Source organism: Primulina eburnea, chromosome 14 (assembly GCF_022965805.1).
Source record: "Primulina eburnea isolate SZY01 chromosome 14, ASM2296580v1, whole genome shotgun sequence".
Taxonomy (NCBI): Eukaryota; Viridiplantae; Streptophyta; class Magnoliopsida; order Lamiales; family Gesneriaceae; genus Primulina; species Primulina eburnea.
In genome coordinates, this window is record NC_133114.1 from 21,995,080 (window position 1) to 22,008,432 (window position 13,353).

Genomic DNA, 13,353 nt, shown 5'->3' on the forward strand with positions numbered 1-13,353 from the left:
CCTGCTATGCGGCGCTCCTTCTGTTAGTCGCAGTCCGCAGCATAAGATTTGTTGGTTAGTAGTTGTGCGTTAACTGATGATGTGTCAAATTGATTATCAGTTGACTATATAGCTGATCAGTTGAATTGACTGTATGACTGGTCAATTCCACTGATAGTTCAGTTATTTTTATAGATTCAGTTAGCTTTGATCTGTTCGATTTCCTATTTTACTCATTAATTATCAGTTCGGGTAACTTCAGTGTAGGTAGTTTCAGTTTAAATTAATTCATTTGAGCCGAACAGTTCTGCAACATTCAAAAAATTATTTGTCAAACTCCAAAACTATAATTCTAACAATTTCCCTCTTTTTGGTGTCTGCCAAAACATAGATTTCAAGAACTGATAAACCTCATTGTAGATAAAATAAAATAACTCTTTGTAAATAAAATAATCTTCAAGTGTACAGGATTCGTATCTTCAAGTGTACAGATTCGTACAAGTAAAATAAGATCTAACTGAACTGATTGCTCTCCACTTCTTTGCTCTTTTTTCAGCATGTCCTTGATCAGTTGGTTGACTAGTTCTTTTCTTGGACTAATCATGCTGCTCTTCTTTCCTCTTTTTGTTAACAGCTGAGAGGTTAGAAAGAAGGCGGACTTCAGAACTGACTTGAGATATAACATTCAACATCTGTTCCTAAATCAAATCCATCTGGTTTGATAAACTTGTGTGCACAAAGTCAATTCGGTTGACAAGCATGTTCTAAGTTTGGAAAAGATCCGGAATTGTCACTCTGTCTCTCTTCAGCTGATCAAAGAGGAGAAATAAGCTAGTGATATCATTTGTAACTGCTTGAGGTTCTTCATAGTATTCTCCTTGAGGAAATAATCTGAGCATGTGCATCAGCTGAAGTCGATTTGATTTCAGAGACTGTTGATGTCAGATTGTGTAGACTGGACTGAATACCTTTGATCATGATATCACTATCAATGGGTACCTCAAGAGATAAGACTTCAGATATTTTGGGTGCTTTGCCTTTGCCCTTCTCGCTGAAAGTCACAATTGCTAGGGCTTGGGATTCAGTCGCAGCCTATTGTTCCAATTCAGTAATGAATCTTCATCTACTTCCTGCTGAACATCTGGAACTGAAGTGTTGAGCTGAAGAGCAGTTGAACTGGATGTCACATCAGTTGGATTTTTCATATCAACTATTTGTTCAGAATGCAACTGGGCCGTGTCAGTTTGTTGTTCAGTCATAACAACTGACAGAATATCATCTTCAATTTCTTTTAACATAGCCTCAAAGGCTAGTTGTTCTGTTGAGCTTTGGTCTGCATCTGTCTCAGCTAGTTGAGCAGATTCGAAGTTCAGCTGGATGCCGTGACAACTGATTGAACTACTTCGTCAACATTGGCCAATGAAAACTCAACAAATTTGTATAGAGGTTGTCCAGTTGGGTTAGTTGATGAAGATACAGAAAAAATGGATGGTTGAATCATCTCAGGAACAGATTTAGTTTCATGCTCAGAAACTTGTTCAGCAACTAGCTCTTTGATTGCTTCAGTTTTACGGGTCTGTGCTGTTGATTGTGAACTTTGGGAGTCAACTGGTATGTACAACTGTTGATCCATCTCCCATAGTTTGATCTTCATTGGAGGGAAATTAAATCTGATTCCAGTTGTTGAAATACAGCCCTGTCAGCATATGTAGTTGGACCAGTTGGATTATAGTTCTGCTTTAATTTTGTCGTTACTTCTGTTAATCTCTTCATCTGCATCAAGTCAAAGAAGTAGACTCTTCTTTCCAAGGCTTGTGTGATGTTTACAACCTTGACTATATTTAGAACGGTAGTTTCCAGAGTAATATATTTCTACAACACTGATTTTTTCTTCAACCGTCTGCAAAGACTGTAGTTCGGAGTTTGACCCATTCATCAAAAGTTCTCCAATTCTGATTCAACAAACTCATTGATGTCAGTCCAGAGAAGATCGATGTGAGTCTGAACAAAATTGGTTGGCCTGGGCTTTTCATCATCTCGCCCTTGCCTTTTGGGTCAGTCAGAGCATGTGAAAGGTCCAGCCCTGAGTTAGTTGAATCAACTTTTTCATGAATCACCACGCCCTTGGGTCGTGCGATCGGAAGAACAGTTGGTCGGATCACTGTGATTGTGGTGCACGCAAACCAACAAGCTTCAGTTTTTCACCAGATTTGGTGACAATCTTCAGTGGGTGATCTGTTGGCTTCTTCAGTTGAGTCTCTTCAGCTGATGGTGCACCTGGAACTGACTAAACTTGTTTGGCAGCTATGGTTATTTCAGATCTAGTTTTCATAAGTCGACTAGCTGGTATGGCTCCAGAAACAGATGGTTTAGTATTCTGGGACCTTTGTTTCTTCAAAATCTTTGGAGATGGTGTTTTATCCGAATCACTTTCACTGAAAATTAGTTTCCTCTTGATTGTCAGTTTCTTAGCCATCTCTTTGGCTTTGGCTACCTTCCCATATTTTGGAGCAGCAATCATCCCAATCTCCTGCTTGATTTTCACAAATTTCGCTGAGGAGATGTCCAGCTTGGTTCTGGGTGGCTGAACATTTTTTCTGTTGAACACCTTGAACTTTGACATCTTCTTTGTTGAGTTGCTGATAAGACCAGAGCTTTTCCGCAAATAACCGAGCTGCAGTGCGAAACCATTTGATTGCATGGATGATTGAACTATGTTCTTCAGTATATTAAAGATGATGGTTGACCAATTCAATCTTGTGCCCTTCATGATGGCATTCATGATTTGAAACTCCTCCAATGTGAGGGCAGCGAAGGAACCTGCTTTGGAAAGAACGCCCTTTGCAACGATGTCAGCCAGTAGTTGTGATTATGGCTTCAGTCTCTTCTTGGGTTAACACTTTAATCTTCTTTCCATCAGTAGATAGCAGAGTCTGCATCTCTTCAATGTCAGCTATTGTGACCTCAGAGAAATGAGACAAGCCTTAAGTTGGAAGTTTGAAGAGAGTGCTGAACGATTTTTCATCCACAGTCAGTGTCTGGTTGTTGACGGTCATGGTGATATTTCCATCATCAGAAACAGTGTTGTTAGCATAGACTGCTTGAATCTCTGTTGGGTAGACGACCTAGTTGCCAATCCCAAAAATTTATTTAGAAGATAGAGTCGAACTTTATAAATACGCTCCTAACAGCTTCGTCTAAAACAAATAGAACAGAGTCGAAGTCGATGGCTATTGCATTTAGAATGAAGGCTGGGATTTGGCTTGCCATTTGCTTAGATTTTCTGGAATAAAAATGCTCTGAGTGTTTGAATGCTTGAGACTTTAAAACTGAATGTACTAAACTTAATATAAGCGGCAAAAATGTATATGTTTGTGACTGTTCAAATTTGGAAACGTGGCAGTCCGAGATTAATTCGAATAAATAGGATTTACTTCGCATAGAAAGTAAGTCGATTGATCTATTTGAAACCGAATTTCCAATAATATTCAATGAATAATATAATTAATGAAGTAATTTTGAAAGTCACAAAACTTTTTGTGGAATCTTAACTGAATTTATAGTGTTGAGATCTTGATTTCGGAGTTTGACAAATTAAACGTGAAAAGATTGAACAACTGAAGGTAACTGAACTAAAGATTCGTAAACTTATAGTTGCCCGAACTGAAAATAAATGCGTATATGGTCAAAGGTAACTGAACTCAGCTAAGCTAACTGAACTGTGTAGTCAACTGGACGATCAATTAAGACTGATCAGTTACACATCAATCAGTTAATCCTATCGACTATCTCAATTAATAAATCAGCCTGACACGTCATCAGTTAAGGAATGTAGCTATCAACGGAGAATTTTACAAGAGCAGACTGCAACATTTAGTGGGAACGCCGCATTTCAGAAAAGCTACAATGTACGATTGATAGAACAATGTTGATGTGGCTATACAACGGATATAAAAATTCAAATGCATTCATTGTTACTGTTGGAAGCAAAGCCTATAAATTGTCGAGAAAGATCAGCTGAAGAACAATAATCGAGTTACGAAGTTACTGAGTCAAAAAGTTTGCAATCAAGTTTAAAAGTTCTCAAAATCTCACACATATTTTTCACATTCATAGCTTTCAGGTTATACTTTGAGCTTAAAGCACAAAAACACTTATTGTTATATTATTCTATCTTTTACAGATCAGTTGTGCTAAGAACGTTACATATCAGTTAAGTACTGATAAGTTGTATTGATACTAAGAGTTTCAGTTTTGACAGTGTTAAGTCCAAATTGAAGTGAGTTTGTACAATTCATTGTATAATCAAAGTCTTTTAGTGAATATCCTATCTTCGAGATAGAAGGGGTGACGTAGGAGTATTTGAAATCTTCGAACATCCAAAAATCTTGTGTTCTTTCCTTATCAGTTTTATTTTATCTGTGTTTCACTTATTTCCACACTTTTATCAAGTTAACTGATAGACATTGACAACAAGATTCGCGAATTCAGTTCTAAACTGATCCAAATTGTTTTACGATTTATTTATATGAAAGTTATATGTTGACAATTTAATTTGAAATATAATTTTCTAATGTTATCTATGAATTCAGTGATCCGTAATTCTCATTAATGATTGGTACATGAGTAACAATAGATTTGGTGTGTTGTGCTATCATAACATATTTAATTAAATAAATCATTGAAACTTGATCTATCAATTGTAGCTATCTCGGTTTTTAGATTTTAGGATTAATTGTTTTAACAACAATAAAATGCTATATTTAATTAATATGGAACTCTATCGTGCTCAGTTGATTCTTGATGAGTTTTGACAGGATGATGCATTTGGTCAATTAAATTAAGAAAACACAAGGATTTTAGCGATTATTCCTAATATTCTAAGGATAATTACTTGTAACTGCATGAATAAATAATATGTTAGCCGATGAGCAATGATACAATTGAATAGTGGAAGCCTCTTGAATCGGAGCTTTGTAATATTAAATTTTACATTCCATTAGTTATTTCTCTTGATTTTTTATTTTTTCTTGCATGCTAAATTAGTTCTAGTATTTTATTTATTTTTAATTAAACAATTCCCTATTTTAATTATCTTTCCTCGAAAGAAATAAATATCTCGTTCATGTGAATTCGACCCTACTCACCATTACACTCATTTTACTTAGAGATTAGGAATTTAAGTTTGGTGGCTCAATGAGAGCACACCACCTGGATCGATGAGCTCGAGCATACAGCCCAAGGTCTCATTATAACATTATGACAATATGACAACAAATGAGGTAGAGTCAATAAATGTGAGACCACACGAGGAAATACAGCTTCCAAACATTGCACTGTTAGATTATTTACAGAGATTGACTAAATCTTGGTTTTCGAGGTATTGAAATTCATATGTAGCATCTACAACAAGTTTCACTCTATCTGTTGAGTCAATTATTCGTGAAAGGTTTAATAGTGCTCGGGGCTATCAAGTTTACGATTTGGGTCGCCTTGAGTTTGATGTCCGAAGTGCTGCACATAGTGCTATCGTGGATTTGGAGTCCAAGAAATTCTTCTGTCTAGAATTCAATATTGCTAGGATTCCATGCTCACATTCAATTGTAGCGAGTTTCTTCTCTAATGTTGATTTTTATCCTTTGTACTCTGAATATTATTCTATTATGATATGGTCGTTAGCGTATTCTGAGAAAATTTATCATGTTCCGGATCAGAATGAGTAGTCACATATTAATATGTTAGTGTTACCCCATGATATCAAAAGAAGACGTGGAAGGAAAACAAACAAAACAGATTTCCTTGTGTTGCTGAGTATGGTTGAAGATAATGTAATTGAATGATATGCAATTTGGTTGTATTGGTTGTATTTGTGAGTTTTATCAATTTAGTTGACTGATATGTAATTTGTTTGATTAGAAAATAATTGGTTGAATTAGAGGAGTTTTACAAATTACAACTGAAATATTGTATTAACATATTTTATAGATGGGTCGAGTTTGATGTGGAGTTTTGGAGGTAAAGTTTTGGGTCGTTTGATACATAGTTTTCAGATGAGTCGAGTTTGAGGTGGATTTTTTAGGTAAGGTTGTGTTTCGAGTTTGAGGTGGCGTTTTCAAGTGAGTCGAGTTTAGGGTAATATGGTTTAGGGTTTCGTGTTTAGGGCTTAGGGTTTAGGGGTTTGGATGGAGTTTGGCTCGGGTCTAGGTCGAGTGAAATATATAAGATATGTATACAAGTGATATATATATAAGATCATATCATATACCATTATGTAATATCATTTTCTGTATGGTTGAATTGAATGTTAACATTTTATTATATGATATGACTTTATAATACATATGTGATATTGTATCATAATTACCATATCAAATCATATAATATTACTTGTTAGAACATTTAATTGGCTCGAGTGTTTGAGAGACGACACAATATTGTGAACTATTGGGTCGAGTGTTTGAGATACTTGAAGCAAGGATTGTATTGAAGGATGATGTTGTTGGGTCGAGTGTTTGAGAGTTTCGACCCAAGGATGGTCTTGTTGGATTGAGTGGGGTCGAATGTTTGAGAGACTCGACCCAAGGATGTTCTTGTTGGGTCGTTTTTTAGAACATAAGAATTGATCAAGGGGGGGTGTGTGTTTTAGACCTTGTTGGGTAGTTTTATACAATAAATATTGGCCCGAAGTACAAAACATAATGAGTCAATACACATACACAATTTGCATTAATTATAATTAAAAAATTGTCCAAACTTTGTCTTTATAAAAAAAAAACAATACTATTTTTTATTAAATAAAATTCAATCCAACGATCAAATTTTGTCCCAGACACAATAAGTAAAAAATCTCCTAAATTCCATAACCCACTCATCATTCGACTGGTAAGAATTTTCTCCGGCCATTGTAAGAGCTACAGTCGCGATGTTATGCATCCCACACTCACCACTGCATTAAAAAATATAGAGAAATATTTTGTATCATAAAAATAAATTACATAAAACTATTAAAAAATATAATAAATTTAAACCTGAACTTTTACGTTGGGAATTCATTTGGTTGAATTATGTTCCATTATGTAGCCAAATCTTCAGTAATACCCAAAAGAACAATAATGTGTTGGATCATATGAGCAATCCGCTTAATATGCTCAAACAATGTGTTGCCACTTCGGTCCGCACTGCGATTGGAATCCATAACAGTGATCTTCCTTATTTTAGGCACGCATTTCAACAAAACCCAATGACCGGGAACATAAAAGAGAATCAAAATAAGTTTATCCTTTATCCATAGAACAATGGGCCACTCAATCTATTCTACTCTTGCATACTGCATCCAAATTTATATATTTTTTTGTCCAACCTCATGAAAGCACTCAAAAAAAATGGTGGAAACTAGGGTCCATCAATGAAACATCCTTTGAAAAGAAAAACGTGTAGGTCTTTTGTAATTCAGTCAACCCCTTTAGCATTCTTGTATATGCTAAAAAAATATAAAATTAAATATTTCAACTTTTAATTTAATGCGTAGTAAACCAAAACTAAAAAAAATAAATCGTACAACCAAGTAACAGTTGCTGCAAAGTTAAGGAGCCATTTCTTATTGTAAGATGAGATCAACCCAGATTTCGCGTTATTTCTATCGCATGATCAATCTCAGCCTCACATCATGATCACGATCTAATAATTAATCTTCTTATTCTTTTCTCCAAGGACAATGAACACGTATCTCTCAAAACAATCGCGCCTCATGTAATCTCTCAAACAGATCTTCCACCTCTTCATCAATTGTAAATGTCTCATCTCCACCAGCTGCTTCTGCTCCTCTATCTCTCACTGTCATATCTACCTCTTCCTCTACTCTCTCAGCCATCTCAAATGGCCTCTAACTCTCAAACAACTCTTTTCTCTCTTCTACATGTATTGTAAATATTGCCTCATCTCCACCAGCTGCTTCTGCACCTCTATCTCTCACTTTCGTATTCACTTCATCCTCTACTCTCTCTTCTCTCTCAAATAACCTCTTCATCTCAAACGACCTCTCTTCATGCACTCTAAACGATGTCGTGCCACAATATGATAAAAAGATATTGTTACAAAATTAAACATATACAATATAGACTGTAACAATATTGGTAAAATATTTTACGCTAAACATATAGTTAATGATAACAATATTGGTAAAACTTACCACCATCAACAGTCTCCACAGAAGTCTCTCCATCATCTGTTTCAAGCTTGATATATTTGTCTGGACTTGTCTTAGTACATCCATGATATGTGAAAATACATCGGCTTGATCTTTTTGTATCACCATAAGTCTATCCTCCAAACTTGCCAGATGAACTTCATACATATCTGCGTGAGATGGATGAGTTATATCTGTGGGTGAGGGATATACATGAGTTCTATATGTATGAAACGGAGACATAGTGTGCTCTATCAGCCTTTGCGAGCGAGCCAATACTCTAGGTCGCCAAGAATATATATGAGACATATGTATGGATAGTCGTCGAGATGTATGACGACTGATTCTAGAGATAGATGGCCGGGAAGACAATCAATCCTCATCCACATCATCCTCATGTACATAATCATGCTCTGGATCGAACAATAAATATAGACTGCACACCACTTTTACACCCTGAATAATCAACTCCTTGCTACGAATGGTCACAACACGAGGAGTTGAATCAACAAAATCGTCAGACAAATAGTGCAAAAACAACAGCTCTGTCGGAGTTAGAGTAAGCATGCCCACGAAGACCTACATTATTTATTTACATTAGCTAACAAAGAATATATTAGCTAATGCAAAATGAAATTTCGATTCTTCATCATTACCTAGTCCATAACACTTCTGAATAATTTGGTGACATCATACATCGAAGGGGAATTATTCTTACTCAATTTCTTTGTCAGCCAATGACACATTCAAGGTATCAGGATATTTGCACCCTCTCTACGGGTAGCAAATATTTCATCAATAGATATAAAACATTCAAATGCTAAAATCTAGCAAAAACACTTAAAACAAGTATATTGGTATGATTCGAGCCTTAGAAATATTTTTAAAAAACTTACACTATTTACTTTCCTGGCAAAGGATGAATAAAGCCTGTAACATGGAAGCTGACGAACCCACTAACATTTGTATCATTCTTATGTCATTCGATCAAACTATCCTCAAAAGCTAATCCACCCCATGGATAATTATTAAAACTATCTAAGTTATTAACTAACTTAATCCACTCCGGGTCCACAGATTCATGTTTTGAGTACCCAATACAGCTGTCAAAAAATACTTGCTGGATAGTTTCAATTTCTCAATATTCACTTCTTCACCTCCACCATTTTCGTATTCATCATCTTAGCCTTCAAATCACCCAAACATGGGCTCGATCTCCCATTAAAATACCTAAGCATAAATCCATAATCAGGTATAGAGGTATAAACTTTAGAGCAATTGAGGTCGTGATCAAACAATACTCCAACAACAAAAAACGTAGAGGCTTCTTATAATACACCATCCAAAATTCATCACTCCCACTACCATATGCCTGTCTACTTATCAAAAATCACAAAATTTGATTCTAATTTATATAATATTTCGCAAATTTAATTAAATTTCCGAATTGGGCTTGTTGGACCAGCTGTTCCAGCTCATTTTCACTCAAAAATGAATTTATTTTATCAGAAAAGTCAGGGTAATGAGACCTCGATGTCAGCTTGCACTCATAAAACTGAATTCTTACAAGTATGGTGGGGAAATAAATATGCACAAAACAACATGAAATTATTATTTCGCAAGGAAAAAAAGTAAATTTTGGGTCGAGTTTTTCAATCTAGTCCGTCTGGGTCGAGCTCCACCTAGACACATAAACTCGACCCAACTATATTAAAAACTGGGTCGTCTAGGTCGAGCACAACCTAGTTTTTAATATATTTGGGTCAGGTTTATGCGTATGGGTCGAGTTTGATCCAGATTCATCAAAAAAACGATCCAAAATGCTAGGGATTGCTCAATTTTTAATAATCTGAGAGTCGAGTTTTAGAATATGACCCAATTTCAAAATATAAATTTATAGTAATAAGAGCAACAAATTGAAAGTTTTGATGTTGTACCAATACATGATCTCTCACTGTTTTCTCTTGTAACTCGATCTCTAAAAATTTCTTTTTCGTTTTTCTCGCTGTAAATAGTTCAAATTGGGGGTATCTTCGCATTCCACTCGGAAATGGAGCTTCGTGATAGTGAAGAACAACCACAAATGGTGTTTTACTTGGAATGCGATTGATTTCAAAAAATGTAAAGAAACAGAGAAAACTTAAGAAGAAACTAACGATTAGTTCATGTAATTTTTTTAATGTGACAAAATTTTAAAATGCACACATTCCTTTCTTTTGAATCAACACATATAGCAGTCTCGATTTCCTCCTTTCCCTACTCCCAACAGATCAAATACATCGTTCCAACACAAAATTAATCATTTCTAAATTAGCTGCAAGTACTCTTCGTAGACTTGGTATAACATAACTACGTCGTCGGCCGAAGCGGGATGAGGTGGCGGCAGCATTCCAAGCTCACTGGGAAAGTCGTCATCGCCGCCGCTAAAACCGCCGTCGTCTGCGTCTTCCAGCTCAAATATCGGTACCAACCCCCGGCACATTAGGCAACTCCGTATCCCTCCCACCACCGTTCTCCCCTGCATCGCCGCCGCCGTTGCTTGAAGACCCACTTTCAAAGCTGTTGGTCCTCGAAAACGCCGACGAAACTCTTATTGGTTTAGGCAAATACACTTTGGTCTTTGGAATGTCATCAGTTTTCTCTTTTCCATCGGGATGGGAGTTTACAACAATCTTATTCTTCTTCCTCTCCTTATTGGGGGTGGCGGCGCGGTGGTCTCCTGCAGCGGAGGACCTGCGTGGTTTTCTGAAATTTTTATTGGGTGTGGGGCGGATTCCAGTCTTGTTGAGTTTCTTAAGAAGATAGGTGTTCCAGTAATTCTTGATCTCATTGTCCGTTCGACCTGGCAATCTACCGGCGATTAGGGACCATCGATTGCCCAGAAGGCTATGTAGCCGGACGATCAAGTCTTCCTCGTCTGGGCTGATGTTGCCCCTTTTGATTCCTGGCCGTAGATAGTTCATCCACCTCAATCTGCAGCTCTTTCCGCATCTCAATAGCCCTGTAATTAATTGAAATGCATTGCAAATATTAATACAACGATGAACATCTTGTGTTTTAGGCCATATCTAACCCATAAATCTATTTTTGTGCAGTTTCTGCACTAAAACAGTGCAGTTTCTGCACCAGATATAACATTCATCTCCAACCCATTTACTTCAAATCTTACACTAAAAAGTATATTCTTAGAATATTCCTTTTATTTACTATTTATTTATAAATTTAACAATATAATTATAATTAATGTTAATATTAGTTTTATAATTATAATTTTATTTTTATTAATAGTTAAATTTATTTATTTGATTCTGATATATATTAACTCTAATATTTATAATACGAATTAATATAAATACTTCATTATTAAAATTGACATAATTTTAATACAGATAATTTATTTCTAAAACTTAATTTGAATCCAAATTCAAATTCAAACATTTGAACAACTATATTCCTCCCACAAATGATCAATTAAAGCATTTCGTAGTACATAGTGAACACAAATAATAATATTTAAAAATCATTAAATCAAATTAGTTTTTAAATATTAACAATTATATTTTTTAAAATTTTTAGCATTAAATATCTAATTAATAAAATAAATATTATACTATTATTTTATAATATTTACAATTTTTAATACAATTATTTATAATAAAAAAAATTAAAAAAAAAATATGACTCCTGCGCCAAATCTCCCCTGCGCCAAATTTGGCGCAGGAGGAGAGGGGCAGCGCTATTTTGGTGAAATAGCGCTGCCCCGTTGGAGCATTGAAAGCTACACCATTTTGGTGCAACGTTGGAGTTGTCCTTATAAAATATTTTTTATAATTTATTGAGTTTATATTTAAATGATGAGCAAATGTATAAATTAAAAAAATAAATATATAAAAAAAGAAAAAAAAGTAAGAATTAAACCTATAAATTTGATGCTTAGAAAATAAAGATTGGCAAAAACTTGTGTGAGACGGTCTCACGGGTTATATTTGTGAGACGGATCTCTTATTTGGGTTATCCATGAAAATGTATTATTTTTTATGCTAAGAGTATTACTTTTTATTGTGAATATGGGTCGGGTTGACCCGTCTCACAGATTAAAATCCGTGAGACGGTCTCACATGAGACCCACTCATAAAGATTTTATCCACTAACCTACATGTGATTTGCATTAAATTTTAGTTCTTTATTTATATATATAATTATTAAACGGATCATGACACTAAAAATTAACTATTTTAAAAGTATCAATAATAATATAATAATAATAATAATATAGATGTATTAAAGGCGGTATACCATATATAAAAGTAATATGATATATTATATCGAAAATTACGGTATTACAAATATTTATAGCCAAAAATTTTTACTCTTACTCGAGTTTAAAGCATTGCCCTGTATATATATAAACTAGTGCAGACGTGGTAATGAGTGTACAATTTTTTTTTAATTAATTTGATTTATATTTAAATAAATATCATATCATAATTGTATAAATTAGTGAAGAAACATAGTGTAAATTTAAGAAGAATAATATAGAAAATAATTTGTAATGACAATAAAATAATTATAAAAAAAATATCTAATATTTTCCAAACTACCAATTTATTTGATCTGATGCACGACTCAAATAGAGAGAAGTTTACCAGCTTTCTTGGGGAGAGATCTCCATTGGCCTTCGTGGTTTCGTAGGATGAAATTAGTTAGCAAAGTGTCTTCTTTGGTAGACCATGGCCCTTTCTTCAATCCAACTTCTGAACAACATGGGGATCTTCCCATTTTACACTCTCTTTAATTAATTAAGATTCTTGTGATTTTATTTTATTTACAAATGTTCTTTTAGCCTATTTCATTTATATATACACAAAACCCAAAAACTAAAAAATAAAAAATAGGCACACCAAAAATAAGGCATATATGGACACCACACAGTAGCAGCCGACAGGAGAAAGATGCAGAGAAGAACTAAAGATTGGCGCAAGGCTCTCACTCACCACGAAAGACTATGTTGTACGTGGTGCGATTTTATAGGCCACCAATTTAAAATCGAGTTAGGTCTTTATTTTTTGGTGTGAATATTTTTTTTTTTTAAATTTAATGAAGAAATGGCCCCATGATAATAATATATAACTAATTTTTTTTTAAATTATTGCATATAAAATGGATGGGTAGGTAGTAGAGGTGGTAAT

At 34.7% G+C, this 13,353-nt stretch overlaps 1 protein-coding gene across 1 annotated transcript; it reads right to left on the reverse strand.

Annotated features, from left to right (window-relative positions):
- Nucleotides 1-10,344: 10,344 nt before the first annotated feature.
- LOC140812013 (transcription repressor MYB5-like) lies at nucleotides 10,345-13,148 on the reverse strand. The gene is made up of 2 exons (XM_073170179.1): nucleotides 12,811-13,148; nucleotides 10,345-11,165 (listed from the first exon to the last, which is right to left on the reverse strand). Exons 1-2 carry the CDS (start codon nucleotides 12,941-12,943, stop codon nucleotides 10,618-10,620), a joined length of 681 nt encoding a protein of 226 aa, XP_073026280.1. The 5' UTR covers nucleotides 12,944-13,148; the 3' UTR covers nucleotides 10,345-10,617.
- Nucleotides 13,149-13,353: the final 205 nt, after the last annotated feature.

What these genes read in the sequence shown, in the direction of transcription:
- LOC140812013 (XM_073170179.1), bottom strand. Translation starts at nt 12,943, where the DNA reads ATGGGAAGATCCCCATGTTGTTCAGAAGTTGGATTGAAGAAAGGGCCA. An exon ending in ATCTCTCCCCAAGAAAGCTG is followed by an intron (nt 11,166 to 12,810) that starts GTAAACTTCTCT and finishes AATTAATTACAG; the next exon opens with GGCTATTGAGATGCGGAAAG.